At 38.1% G+C, this 15204-nt stretch overlaps 1 protein-coding gene across 7 annotated transcripts in view; it reads left to right on the forward strand.

Annotated features, from left to right (window-relative positions):
• Nucleotides 1-13785, forward strand: part of C4H1orf105 (chromosome 4 C1orf105 homolog) — a 51759-nt gene extending 37974 nt beyond the window's left edge. For 6 of the 7 annotated variants that reach the window (XM_074308362.1, XM_074308359.1, XM_074308360.1 and 3 more), the window contains 4 exons: nt 2632-2751; nt 3929-4041; nt 8055-8113; nt 13391-13785. In XM_074308362.1, the coding sequence (XP_074164463.1) occupies nt 2632-2751; nt 3929-4041; nt 8055-8113; nt 13391-13581 (483 nt within the window). In that variant the 3' untranslated portion in view covers nt 13582-13785. The remainder of the gene's footprint in view (nt 1-2631; nt 2752-3928; nt 4042-8054; nt 8114-13390) is intronic. The other variant, XM_074308365.1, reaches the window with a different exon arrangement.
• The last annotated feature ends 1419 nt before the right edge of the window (nt 13786-15204 follow it).

The raw sequence follows: 15204 nt of genomic DNA on the forward strand, positions 1-15204 counted from the left end.
GGAACTTGAAGAGCAGGCTATTGATTCTCTGATTTAATCAGAGATGTGGGACATGTCTAAAGGCCAGACAAGCAGGTTCTTTACTCTCTTGCTGCTGCTTCTTGAAGAGTGAGGTTTCTAACCACTCTTGGCTGTGACTCTGATTCAGAAGAAGATCCTGGGCCTGTAATCATTACAACATTTTATTGGTCCAGATCTGCATCCAGTTGCTGATTCAACATTAAAAGAAAAGACTCTAAGATGACAAGAGAAGAAAGAAGCCCTTTATTCCAGGGAAAAGAAGAGCACCCCAGAAAAGAGGCAAGACCTTGTCCAGATGAATTCCCAACTTATTTCATCAACAATGGGAGAGACTCATTGCAAGAGTGAGCTTGCACATAGCATATGAAACTGACCAACCACTGGGTGACTCACAGCACCTCACAGAAAATGCAAAATGCCCATTCCTCTGTCTGCCTACCACACAAATCAGTCCAAGTCTGTTGCTCTTTGAGGAAAGATTTCAGATGGATAATAAGCCTGGGGAGACAGACAGAGACAAAGAGAATTTCTTTATTAAAATGTTCTGTCTGGTATCACTGGGTCAAAAGGTATTAACTATTTAAAGAAATGAAAGATTGTGGAAAGTGTCATTTGTGTACAAAAATATAGCATCTCTTTTTGGGATGAAAATGAAGGGGATACCCAACTCTGGGGAAATGACAAGGTGAATTATGTAACAGGATGATTAAATGATAAATGATAAATTAAGTGATAAATGTAACAGGATGTGATTGTCCTATAAGAAATGAAGAGATGGTTTCAGAGATATCTGGGAATTTTTACAGGGTGAAGTGAGCAAAATTAGAACCATCCCTACAATAAATTATCAATATGGAAAAAAATTCCAAAAAACTCAAAGGTTAGAATTGAGAGGTATATAGGGTTAGGGTTAGGGTTGGGAGGCACATTTTAAAGAGTCAGGAGGTATTCATTTAGAGTTAGAATCATGATTCCAGAGGACTAGTAATGAAGCACACTTACCCTACTCACCTCTGGCCTTCCAAAAGCTTGATCTCCCTTGGTTTGAGTAAGAGAGGAGTCCTTCAGGAATAAACCCCACCAAAGAGAAAGGGTGATCAAGGCAGGAAAAGTGCTATGATTACAGAGAGTGGGTTTCAAGCTGCCTCATCATTTCAGTCCTATAATATTTATTACATATGCAATAGGCTGTATTCTGGTACGGTGAAAAAAATTGTAGGGTTTGGGGTCAGGGAATTCATGATCCTATCTGTCGCCCTCATATCCTATGTAACTTGAGGGAAACTCTGGGATCTCTCTTGATCTAAATGGTGTCCCAGACCCTTTTCAGCTTTATATTTGTGATCCATCCCAACTAAATAACCCACTGTTTGGTATGAATGGAGGAGATAATGAGGTGAATAATTGCAATTTAAAGTCAACAAGCATTTAATGTCTAGCATTTAGTGCCAAGCACTTTATTAAGCACTGGGTATACAAAAAAGGCCAAAAAAAAAAAAAAAATCCTACAAATTTGGCCCTTCCCCCCAAAGAGCTTACATTCTAATGCAAGAGAAAATATAAAAGAACTATGTACAAACAGTACATACACAGGATATATTAAAATAATGAACAGGGAAGGGACTTTTCAGACCTTTTTAACCAATTTTGCCCGTTTTCTCAGCCAAGCTTTGAGCCAAAGTTGTTGACTTTAAAAAAAACAACCAAAATACTTGTCCTAACTCTTTTTTCCTCAAATGTGTTTTCCCAACGTAGGAAAGTATCTTCAGTATTTAATGTGATCACAGAAAGCACAGAAAGCATCCTGCTGCCATGTTCCCTGAAAAAAGAAAACTAATCTGGAGCTTTGTACCCTTCCCCATTGCACCTCTGCTCTAACACTTTATAGTAGCAAGAGCAATAGATTTAGTCTGAAAGCATGAGACAAAAAGAATCCACCTTTGTGATCTTGAGCAATTGCTTTTCCTTTCTCTAGGTCTCTACTTCCTTATTTCTAAATTAAGTGGGTTAAATGAAATGCTAAGACTTCCTTATTATAGTTTTAAACCCTATGGTCTTTAGGATAATCCTAAGAGAATTATCAAGGTGGTCCTTTTGATTTGGTCCAGATGAAAAGGAAAGGGATAAGGGTTAATGTATGAGGGAAGGGTTGGAAAGATGAAGAGTTACAAGAAGGTCTACTTATATAATAATTCAGTAACCTTTAAACTAGGAGGCACTTTAATCTGCTATTGATCTCCATTATTTATTATTCATTTATTTGTTTATATAGCATCAACATTCTACCTTGGAGGTAAACTGAGAGCCAAAGGGTCCATAGCTGTGAGAATGACGGGTAATGGGTGATGACAATGACCTAGTGTGTTCTAATGAAGCTAGGAATCCTGAGTTCAAATCCCATCTCTGATGCTCCCTAGCTCTGGGACCATGGATAAGGCACAATCCCTTTGGCTTTCAGTTGCCACTATAAATAAGGGGTTAACCCAAATGCTTTCTAAGACCTCTTCCAACTCTAGATCTAGAATTGTCCTTTCCTATTAGTCTCCCTACCCACTTACCTTCTTCCTACCTTGCCCTCTTTCCCGATTGCTGGTCTTTTTCTCCTTGTAGGCAGCACAATCATATCCAAATGAAAATATGTCTGATCTTGACCTTCCTGTCATTGATCAATATGTCCTCTGTCCAGACTGCTTGAGAATGAAGGCAGAGAGATGGGGACTTAACGGGAAGGTAAGGGATAAAAAGCAAGATGCATTCACCAACTACCAATGTATCTACCCATCATCCATGGACGTAGAAAAAAAGGGAAGGCAGAGTAGCTTTGCAAAATGTTATATGAGGTCCTGGAATTTTAAATGAAGCCACTAATAAAAGGCCATGTTCCTGTGGTATGCTGATGTAGAGCCTGTGTCAAAGCTGGCACGTCCTGTCCCTGACACCCAAAATTGTGAGGAAACAATTTTCTAAAACTATAAATTTCCAAGAAAGTACTGAATTGATAAAAAAGAATTTCCCATATCTAGGTATTCCCTATACCAGTAAATTATAGCCAGTCTCTAACCTATTATATATTTACCCTTCGAAATATATATAGTCTGTGTGATGTTAAAATTCAGATTTCTTCTGGACATCTCCCTTACATGGTTTGTTTCTGTTTTCAGTACACACTGCCCTGAAATCCTGCCTTAGGATACAAGCAGATGTTTCTCAAGATTTCCTCTCCTGCCTCTTGAAAGTACCCATGGTTGATCAGAAGAGACCCCCACTAATTTGTTACTTAAAATAGTCTATTCTAATTCAGCCCAAGTCCCATTTTCCCTTCTTAAATTGATTCAAAAGGAAGAGATTTAGTAATTTAAAAAATCCTTCCTAGCATCCAAATCAGAATGCCTTCGGAGCCATGGAGAACTTTAGGAAATAGAAAGACCTGACATCCAAACTTTGTGCTTTTCAGTCTGACATAATATGTCCAGCCTTTTAGTTATAAATAGCCCATCAAGGACCTTTTTCAGCAGTTCTAGTGGATGGAGGAATAACCTTTCCTGACAGTTTTCTAAAGGTTACTTTCCAACTATTGGAACAGCTTTCTTGATTTTCACTTATTGGGATGTGTGTGTGTGCAAGCACATGCCCATTAGTCAGTACACATCCCATCCATCACCCTAATTCCAGCTAAATCTGGGTTCCAAGCCTGGATTCTACCAACAACTCAGAACAAATCATTTAACCTTTCAAGGCTTTTCAAAATCTGATCAGATGAAGAACAGGTTCTACAGATTAAGAATGTCTTAAAAATGTCTAGGTGGTTCTGATGTATTCAGACCACATGTGGCAGTGACTGGGTGGAAGGCATAGCTTAAGTTTGCTATATTGGTTCTTTACCTAATATTATAATTGCTTCCAACAGCAGGACACAAGATATCAAGGCCTTCCCCATTTCATACAGCCAACCAAAAAAATGATAATTCTGGATGCCCCAAAGCATCTACGATTTCCCATCATGGATTTTATGAGTGACAGGTAAATTGAAAACTTATAATGGGACAATTAATTCTGGTAGGATTGTGGGGGAAAAGAGTAGTCATGGATCTATAAGATTGGGAACTGGAATAAAATCTTGATGAACCAAAATACTTAGAGAAGGCATTTTGTCATACATATAGAATCTCACTTAAGAGTCATAAAGGACCTGAGTCCAATTACCTTTTTTGATACATATTGTTCCTTTGATAGAATTTCTCAGTACCCACCATCACTTTCTCCCAACTAGACAAATCTCTTACTAAAAAATATTGTTTTTCAGATATACTAATGCCCCACTGAGCAATTGTAAAACCCCCTCAAGATAGCTGCATAACCAAGCAAAACAAATTCATATATATATATGTATATATATATGTGTGTGTGTGTGTGTGTGTGTGTATGTATATATCTGGGGTCAGTCACATTATCTTAAACAATGAAATCAATTTTACCAAAGGATTAGAGAAGGGATAGTCTGCTCATTAACCAAGAATGTACCTGTCACATTTCTTCTTATTTTATCCCTATATCTAAAACAAGTTGAGTCTACTTTCAATTGATTGACAAGAATTTAAGTGTTTCTAATTGTCACCAATAGGTCCTAGGCCAAGCCCCATTTAGTCACTGTTAGGTCCTGATTGATTCAGATTTGAATATAAATAGCAGTTATGTCTGCTTTGGGCTGAGGGTCTTCTCCTCCCAGAGTAATTTATTTGATTTAAATTTTTTTAGACTGGGTGAAAGCGTTATCTTTGCCTCAGTTGCTACCCAGCCTTAATCACTGAATGGGTGTAGCCTCAGTCAAACTGAAACCTGTTGAAGATTTTAGCTAAAAAGGCCAGGTCTCCCCTACATCCAGGCCATTTTCAGTCATCCTGATTTCTAACTGACCACTGGATCCAGAAGGCTCTGGAGGGAAAAGTAAGGCAGGGGACCTCACCCTGCCTTCCCTCGCTGAAATCCAGCTCACTGGAGTGTCATGGCGTCTCTTCCCTGATGTCCTGATGCTCTTGGAGAACAAAGGACAAGCAACAAGTGCTTAGTAGTTACCAAGTGTTGAACTAAGCACTGGGCATTCAAGGAAATGGGGTGGAGAGGCTGGGAGAACCTTCATGAACCTCAAATTCTGACAGGCAAAAGAACATGTGTATGTACATAAAAGGTACATCCACTGTAGGGGGGAAAGCCCTAGAAACTTTACACAGAGAGAGAGAGGTGCAGTGGAGATTGGGAATAAAAATCTCTTACAGATTGTGGAGTTTGAGCTGATTCTTGAAGGAAGCCAGGAGACACCTGCCTCCACAGATACTAGCTGTGTGAGGCAAGTAAATTCCCTTCTGGGAGACTCAAGTAGGGATGACTGTAATAATTTCAATCTCCACCTTACTAGGATGTTACGAGGAAAATTATTTGTAAACCTTAAGATAACATAGAAATATGAGGCAAATTAATTGTATTATAATTTTATATGGTTATCTTTTATATTCCCTTTATTATTTTCCATGAGAAGTATAAGAAGTAAGCTTCATGAGGCCAGGAAAGATATTTAATCTTTGTATCACCATGAACTAGAATTGTACTTAATTCATACAGTAATTATGTAATGTATTTAATACAATAAAAATCCCAAGTAATAGAGTTATGGTTAGTTTGAGTTTCAGTTCATCAAGGCTGTATTGTGTTTCACTGTCAGACTTAAGTGTAGACTTATGTACTACACATAAATATAATGTATGTAGGTATCGATTTTATATCACCTATGCTTCCTAATGTATCCTCTCTCTTCCCCAACCCCTCCCAAAGATTGATCCTTTATATCAAAGAAGAAAAATAAAGAAAAGAAAAAAAAGCAGTCCAGCAAAACAAAAATTTTCAAATAAGCCAGAAATCACAAGCAATATTTCATACCCATAGTCTCCCAAATCTATAAAGAGGGTGGGAAAGGGGGATACTCTTTCAAATTTTCCCCTCTTTCTTTCCCTCTCCTTCTCTTTCCCTTTTCCTTCCTCCCTCTCTCCCCTCTTTTATTTTATTTTTCAAGGTAATTGGGGTTAAATGACTTCCTCAGGGTCATACCCAACTAGTAAGTATTAAGTGTCTGAGAATTTGGGGAAGGAGATAGAGACAGATACAGAGAGAGGGAGAAGAGAAGAGATAGAGACAGAGAAGAGAGAGGGAGAAATAAAAAGAGATGGGGGAGAGGGAGAGACAGACAAACAGACAGACACAGAGAGAGGGAGAAAACAGACAGGAAAAGAGGGATACAGGAGAAGAGACAGACAGAGACAGAGGTAGAGAGTTGCTATATTTTATTGTGTACTTTAAACAATAATAACCCACTTAGTTTCCCCAAGACAGGCCCAAAGGTAAATAGACTTGATCCAAAGGTGAAAGAGAATTTTCCCCAAAGAGAGCCAAACAAAAGCCCAATTCAAACCATAAGGAAAAAAAGACACTAAAATTTTTACCATGTTTTCTTTTCATAAACAATATTATGTAAGAAGTTAAACTGGCCTTTATCCCTCTCTTCTACTGTAATAAAGCAAAGAAGCATTCTAATTCCTTTGTAGAAGGAAACAGAAGTAACAAGTCCATGTTTGACATCATAGTGGTTAGAACAACTGGACCCGGAGTCTGAAAAACCTGAATTCATATTCCTCCCCAAGAGGGAAGAATTTGCTGGCTGTGTGATCCTGATCACTTAACTTCTCCCTGCCTCAGTTTCCCCAACTATGAAATGAGGATAATAGCACTTTCCTGCCAGGATTGTTGTGAGGATCAAATGAGATAATATTTGTAAAACAGTACCTCTGGAACATAGTAGGTACTTAATAAATGTTTAGGTTTTTTTTCCCTTTTCCATCCCCTTTCAAAGTTGTTTTCATGGAGATAATGTGACCAATTAAAAAAATCTACAGCCACAGACTTGCAACATGAGTAGAATTCTGGATTTGGAGAATTAGAAGCCCTGGATTCGAATTCCAGCGCTATTGCTTACTTCCTGGATTACCTTGTATATTTCGATTCATTGCTTTAGGCCTCTGTAAAATGAGAGAATTGGGCCAAAGCTTTACATATATCTTCTCATTTGAAACCCACAACATCTCTATGAGATAGCATGATGCCTGGCATGGAGTGGGTAATTAACAAATGCTTGTATCTAGGTCATATACAGTTAGATTAGTTGGTTTACTAAATTGCTCTGGCACTGATGGAATGTTTCTGTTGGCTAAGATGTTAGCACTTGACAGATTGCCCCACGTTCGAATCTTGACTGATTCTTACTAGCTATGTGACCCTAGGAAAAATCATTTAATATCTCCAAGACATTTGTAAAATTGGGGCAATAATCACACTTACCTTCCAGGATTGTTGTGAGAATCAAATAAGATCTTATATAAGTGAACTGAGAACTGAATTCAAATTCTGTCTCAAACATTTACTAGCAGTGTGCCTCTAAATAGATCACTTAAACATTCTCAGCCTCAGTTTCCTCATCCTTGTAATGAAGATAGTAACACCCACCTTATGAAGTTTTGGTGAGAATCATATTTGTAAAGAAATTTGCAAATCTATATAGGGTCATATATGAGACTCCAGGTCCAGAGTAAATGTTAGAACCAGAATTTGAACATGTTGAATACAGCTCCCTTGCTCCAGGGATCAAATCTTCTGAACCAATGGAAATGTGCCATCATCAACACAATATTTGGGAAATGCTAGCATAGACATGTTCAAATTTTCATCCTGGAAATACCTTGCCCAGTGAGCCAAGGGAAATAAGTTTTCAGAGTGTTCAACTGAAAAAAATCTAGACGAGCTGTGAAATTTGCTGTGGCAAGATAGATTTCAGGGTTATGTTTGTGGAAAGAAAAACCAGGACATTGTTAGAACTCACGGGTGACTTGTGTCATTAAGCATGTGATGACAGCCACTGAGCTGTTTTTTGCCTTTGCTTCTTCCACTGCCAGGAAACCTAACTAATGTAATCCATTGCCTCTTCCAATCAGGATGATAAGATCAAAATACAAGCCTACAGAAACCAGTGTCAATCAAGACATCGAAGCAGGTTGGATATCTTTTGGAACTGTCCTGGTGTAAGAAACATCCCCCACAACCTAAATTGGGAATTCCCACCCATGTCTTTTTCATTTTTTTTTTGATAGGACCCTCCTATCATTACCAGCCCTCATCCTCAACAATCCCTCTCATCATCATAACAATAATCATAATCACTAACATTTACATAGTTCTTTAAGGTTTGTGAAACATTTTACATATATCACCTCATTTTATTTTTACAACAACCCTCCAAATCAAGCACTATTATTATCCTCATTTTATAGATGAAGAAACTAAGCAGAATGAGGCTAAATAATTACCCAGTAAGTGTCTGAAGCAAGATTCAAACTCAGTTCATCCTGAGTCCAAGGCTTAGTACTATGTCCCCTGAGTGACTTGATAACATTTCTTTGTCCTTTACCATTTATCCCTTTTTCTGGCCAGCCTACTACTATATTCCCTGTTAAGGGTCATCCAGATTTCCTATGGGTCCATCCCATTGTAACTGGGCCTTTCAAGCTGTCTCATTTGATTGCATCCCACCTGTTTTCTCCTCAGTGGTCTTGCAATGTCATTGATGTAGGGAATTCCTCATAAAAGATTCTTCTACCAGTGTAGACTGGCCTGCTCTGTGATTCGCCCATTTCAAGAGCTGGCTGGGGACAGGGAAGGTCCAGTGATGTTCCTGGAGTCTCATATTGATTAGATGTCAGAAGTGGGATTTGAAACCAGGTTTTCTGACTCCAGGGGCAGGTGTTCCATGCTCCTCATCTCTCCCATAAAAATCAGCATTTTCCCTTCCAGGTGCTCTCCACTATTTCTGAGCACTGTCAGTTCACTGTGGAGAACACTAGGATCATAGAGTAGCTCAGAACTTCTCCCTTAGAGGGAGTTGCTGCATGGACTGAGAGAAGTGCCAGGCTTAGTACCCCTGGGACCTAGCTAACACTTATAGGATTTAGGGCTGGAAAAGACCTTAGTTAACAACCCTTCGTTTTCTAGATCAGGAAATTAAGACTCAGAAAAGTGAAGTGAGTTGCCTAAAGTTGCATAGCCAGTAGGCAGCAGCTGCCCCAGTGGACATCCCCTTCTCTGCCCTCTGCTAGTACATTCCCAGATATTTGTTTGTTCTGACTGGTATTGGTTTTGGAAAAGTGAGATTTACTTTAGAGCATCCAGATATTATTTTACTCTTGGCCAGATCATTTGGGAAAAGTCAGGTTCTTATGCAAAATAATTTTAAAAGGTGGTGAAATAATGCTGACATTTAGTATGTCAGCTTTTTCTGGAGTTGGGACTCTTTTTTCAATGAAGGGTTTTTTTTCATTTCAACCTGTGATTTTCCATTGGTATAAAGAAATTCTAGCATGAAAACTCCTTCCACCTACATAGATAATCAACTCATTTGTAGTCATCTTGGGGAGTTGTCTGAGGGAACTAGGAAATTAAATTACTTGACTAAGCCCACACAGCTAGAGTGTTACACAGCTAATTCTGATTCCAAGAGTGACCTTCTAATTCATTATGAAGTTCTGTCCCTCAATAAAGTTCTGTCCCTCTGAAATTTGTAAAATGCCTGTCATAGATTGCCTAATTTGAGCTTCACAATATCCCTGTGAGGTAGATACTATAGATATTTTTCTTATCCTCATTTTGTAGATGAAAAAGGCAAAACTCAGAGGGATCAGTGGGTTGTGTCCATGATGACCCAGTAGTAAAGATTAGACTCTCAATTTGAATATGTGATATCCTGAAACCAGCTGTACTCTCTATACTTGGAAGAAGAGATAGCTCTTTGCACAGGGGAGATCAAGTGTTTGGAATTGCCCAGGCTGACAATTCAAATTTAGTTTGAGCCTTTAAATCTCATTATTTGTCCTCATGATGACCATTAACTTACCTGTACACAGGAAGAACCCCATTTCTAAGTTACATGTAGATGTATCTGGTCTAAAGAAAATGTGCTTAAAGCTAGATCCTACTTTTAGTGAAAGGACAGTGATTGAGGATGTTTTATGAGCCAAGACTTAAGAATAGACTGAAGCTAAGTCTAACTGGAACCATTCTTGGAGTGTCCCATAAACATCACTTAAGCATTCAGAATAGCCTGAATTTAAAACAAGAAAGAAAATGTAAGAGAAGCCTAGAAAAGGATCAAAACAAAAGTGGAGAAAAGTCTACAGGTTAGATAGGAAAGGTAGCATTAGTCAATGTCATAAAAAAAAAAAGATTTGAATTTCCAAAGAAATCAGTTCATTAGCCTCTGAAACGTGCTCTTGAATTACCAGTGCTAGGGCTGAATACAGGTGTATACAGCCTCAGATGCCTGCATTTTGGCTTGGAGGAAAAAGCAGTGTGGTGCAACGGGAGAAGCCCTGAATTTGAAGATCTTTGAAAAGATATGAGTTCAAATCCTATCTTTGACATTACCAGCCTGTATAACCTCCAGAATCCTTATTTGAAATTTAGTACACATTCTTATAGCCTTAAAATGAACTCAGTCCCTGAAAGGGTCATCCATACTCTTCTTGAGCTCTACCAGCATTAAGAAAGTACTCAGAATCCGGTTCATTTTGAGACTCCTGATTGAATAGAATTTCTTTCTTCTATAACTTCTGCCTACTGATTCTGATTCTGATTCTGATACAGTCCTTAAGATATTGAAGATAATAATTATATCCCTCCAATATATTTTTTCTCTAGATGAAACATCCCTAATGGTTTCAATAGATACTTGTATCCCATTATTATAATCTTCTAATCTTCCTAACTGGCTTTTTCTCTGGACCATTTCAACTCATTACTCACCCCAAACTGAACAAAATACTACAATATGGCCTAATTAAGTACTGTTCTGGACATGATATTTCTTTAATGAGCTGGTTGCATTAGCATGTCCCATAGAATTCAGGCATCCAATTCCATTAGAAGTGTGAGCGGATGCCATATTTCAAATATTAGTTTCCCAGAACTTCAGAATCGTAAGGGACCTCAGAAGTCATTCAATTCAACATGTATCTGATCAGGAATCCTTCCAACTAAATTCTTTCAATGTAATCATTATTAGAGCTTTTTATTTACAAAACACATGCACAGGTAATTTTTTTCATCATTGACTCTTGCAAAACCTTCTGTTCCAAATTTTCCCCTCCTTCTCCTCACCCCCTCCCCTAGATGGCAGGTAGTCCAGGACATGTCAAATATGTTAAAATATATGTTAAATCCAATACATGTATACATATTTATGGTTATCTTGCTGCACAAGAAAAATCGGATCTAAAAAAAAAAATTGAGAAGGAAAACAAAAATGCAAGCAAACAATAACAGAAAGAATGGAAATGCTATGTTGTGATCCACACTCAGTTCCCACAGTCCTCTCTCTAGGTGTAGATGGCTCTCTTCATTATTGAACAACTGGAACTGGTTTGAATCATCTCATTGTTGCCTTCAACGAAATTCTTAATAAGCAATCATCCAGCCCCTGCTTGAAGTCCGCTAATAATGGTGAACACACTACTTTAATCCTTTATGTAATGAAAAGTTTGTGTTAGTCTTTTGTAAACTTTTATTTTCCTTTTCCTCCCCCTCCTTCTCTTCTACCTCCCTATCTCTCCTGAAGGTGCAGCAGCCATTGATAAGCCCAATCCCACTGTTGATCTTTATGGGTGCTTTGACTTGCCCCATTTCTGATTTATATCAGTTTGCCCACACTCAGGCAGCCAGGTAGCTTTTTGCTTCCAGGACATCACCATATCAGTGCCAGAGATAATGAAGATACATGATCAGTCTTACCCCTACTAGAATTCAGAAATTGTAAGCTCAAGTAACCCACCAGCCTCAGCTTTCCCAGAAGTGGGGATCACAGAAGTACAACACGTGGCTGGAATCATATTTCAAATGCACAAGGCTAGTTTTCTGAAGGCTCACTAAAATGAATTATTCCAGAAAGGGAAAAATCTTTTCTAATGCCCACAATTTTCTTCACTCTCTCTCTCTCTTTTGAAACATTAACTCATCATTTCTTTCTTATAGAAGAGTGCAACTGGACTTATGTTCCCCCCCCTAAAAAAAATCATCCAGGAAAATGAATTCTAGTATCCCTTTGATTTATTATCCAATTTCTGAACTATTTTAATCTGCTTTTCTCATCTGTCTTCAATCAGCAGTGGCTCCTATTACTTCAGCTTCCAGTTTATCCATTATATCTTTTTCCTATGTTTCATCATCCACTGTGCACACAATCTTTCTGACAAGCAGGTGAATCATTAGAACTATAAGTGCTCAAGAGTTGAAGATAGAGGAACTTTGCCCAGAATCAAGAATTCTCTTTAGAAAGTGGAACTAAAATGTAAATAATCCCCACATTTGCTTTGCCTTCTCCTCCCACAAACCTTTCAAACTATCCCTTATTTATCTGTTGTTATTTAGGGTATCAGTCAGAGTGCATTCAATCAGAGTTTGATTGATATTATGAGGCATGGATAAGGAAATTCATAGGTCATTATGTAAAAAAGATCACAATCAAAAAAAGAATCCCACAACCAATTTTATGAGATTACAAAGTATGGATCATTTTTAGTCCTTTAACAAACTTGAAGATGCCCCAATAAAATGTATGAGGTTACTGGACATGACAGTCAGAAAACTTCATACTAGGCCTTAGGATTTTAGCTTTATTTCCCACCATCATTTTCCTCAGAGCAAATACCAGATTAAACTTTAGAATCTATTCATTCGTCTTTAACCTATGGGTGAAAGCCCTATTGGGCAGCCAGGTGACACAGTAGATAGAGAACTGGGCTTAGAATCAGGATTCATCTTCATCAATCTGGCCTCAAATACTTGTTGGCTGTGTGACCCCGGGCAAGTCACTGAACAGTGTTTGCCTTAGTTCCTCATCTGTAAAATGATCTGTAAAATGAGCACATCTCTCCAGTATTTTTGCAAGAAAACCTAGATGGGATTTACAAAGAGTTGAACATGACAAACAAAAATGGAAGACCTAATAAGCAGTAAATCCACCAAATAGTTCGGGAAACAAGGTGAAGCCTAAATAATCAAAAATTAACTTCACTGGACTTAAATGTAGGGAGGAGAGAAAGCATTAATTGAATACTCAAAGTGCTAGGAATTGTGCTAAATGCTTTACAAACATCTTTCCCTGACTCCTGTTTTCAACCAGTTGCATAAAGTAGTCATGTATCAATGTATATTGAAGTAAATTTATGATTCAGAGAAATCTGGACATAGGTTGATTCATTTCCTTTCCTTTTCCCTCCTCTAGAAAATGTTCAATACAGACTACCAATGCGGGCCATCTGGGGTGCCAAGAAGCCTTTACAGACAATATATACTGACCTTTTATCATCCTGCCAGAGTTCACGGCCTTCTAAAAAAGAATGTTCTCCAGAGGATAAGAATATATGGGCAGAATTCAACATCAGCAAGAGCCCCAAACACAGTAAATTCCACTGATTCACTTTCTATCAATTGCTGCCCTCTTCTCATGTCTTCCCGCCTTCCTCCCATGCCCAATCTTGGCCAAGAAAGGAGGCTCTTTTGCATTCCTTCCTGATGAAGATCTTTTACTCCTACTATTATGTCCACCTATATCCTAATAATATAGTAGCTTAATTTATAGGATTATAAATACAATTGGTTAACATAGAACATTGAAAATGCTTCTTGTGTATCTTTAATCTCCAATTAACAAAAGGTTTTCCAATTCCAGGTAATGAGTTGTCCAGGGATATTTTCTTCATCATTATTAGAGAGTCTAGAAATCCCATCTGGTGCTTAGCCTGCAAAAAATGAGGGGGAGAAATAAAGGCCACCTGTATTTCACCTTTGCTTCCTCCTGGAAGATGGGTGGCAAAAGGGAGACAGCACTGGATTTGGAATCAGGAAGACCACCTCATACACTTACTAGCTGTGTGATCCTGGGCATGTCATTTAGCTTCTTTTAAATCTTTATTTTCTCATCTGTAAAATGAGGATCATAATAACATCTGCCTCAGAGTTGTCTTAAGGATTAAATGAATATGTATATAGCACTTTGTAAACTTTAAAGGAAGCGCTATATAAATGTGAGCTATTATTATGTGTTGACTTTAACCTAAGGTACTATTATATTCAAATGACTGGCAAATGTCAAGTGAATGATTAATATAATTCAGGTTTATTTTATGAACTTGAACGACTATATTTTCTTATCAATACCTCATCTTACTGCCCCATTTCTCCATTGTACACCTAAGACCTATCCAAGAACAGACAGGAAACTTACTGAAGGGGGCAGCTAGGGGGCGCAGTGGATAGAGCACCAGCCCTGAATTCAGGAGGACCAGAGTTCAAATCTAGTCTCAGACACTTAATGCTTCCTAGCTGTGTGACCCTGGGCAAGTCACTTAACCCCAGCCTCAGGGGGAAAAAAAAGGGGGGGGGGGAACTACTGAAACTTGGCTTTGGCTTCCTTCAAGTCACAAAATCCCACTTTCTGCAAAAAAAAAAAAAAAAGAGAGAAGAAAAAAAAAAAAAAACCCTTTCCCAGTCCTCCTCAATCTTAGTGTTTTCTTCTGAAATTACCCCCATTTATCCTGTTTCTATCTTGTTTGTATGCACTGGTTTGTACCGTGTTTCTCCCATTAGACTGTAAGCTCCTTGAGAGCAGAAAGTGGTTTTTAGTATTTTTAGGAGTGTTTTGCTTTTTATATTTTTTTCTTCAATGTTTGATGGCATGCTTCATACACAGTAAACTCTTAACAAAAACTAATTGACTGATTGACCTGCTGAACTGGTAAAGAAAGGAAAGAGGAAAATCATCTTTACTGAATGTTTACTAGTGGCCACATTGGACAGTGGTGGCAGAAGAGACTAAAGAAACATCTCCTCTCCAATATCTCCCTCGAGAAATATAAAGAGTAATTAAGAAATATAAGGAGAGTATTATACAAAAAACACAGTTGGGTACTTTCAGATTAAAACAAGAAAATATCTATTGACCTTAGGGTGAATGAGCAAATACAGACAAGAAGGCTGGACATTCTAGCTTAAATCATAGGTTGAATGGGGATAGACTGAAATGGGGTTATTGGAAGG

This window comes from Sminthopsis crassicaudata, chromosome 4 (assembly GCF_048593235.1).
Source record: "Sminthopsis crassicaudata isolate SCR6 chromosome 4, ASM4859323v1, whole genome shotgun sequence".
Classification (NCBI taxonomy): Eukaryota; Metazoa; Chordata; class Mammalia; order Dasyuromorphia; family Dasyuridae; genus Sminthopsis; species Sminthopsis crassicaudata.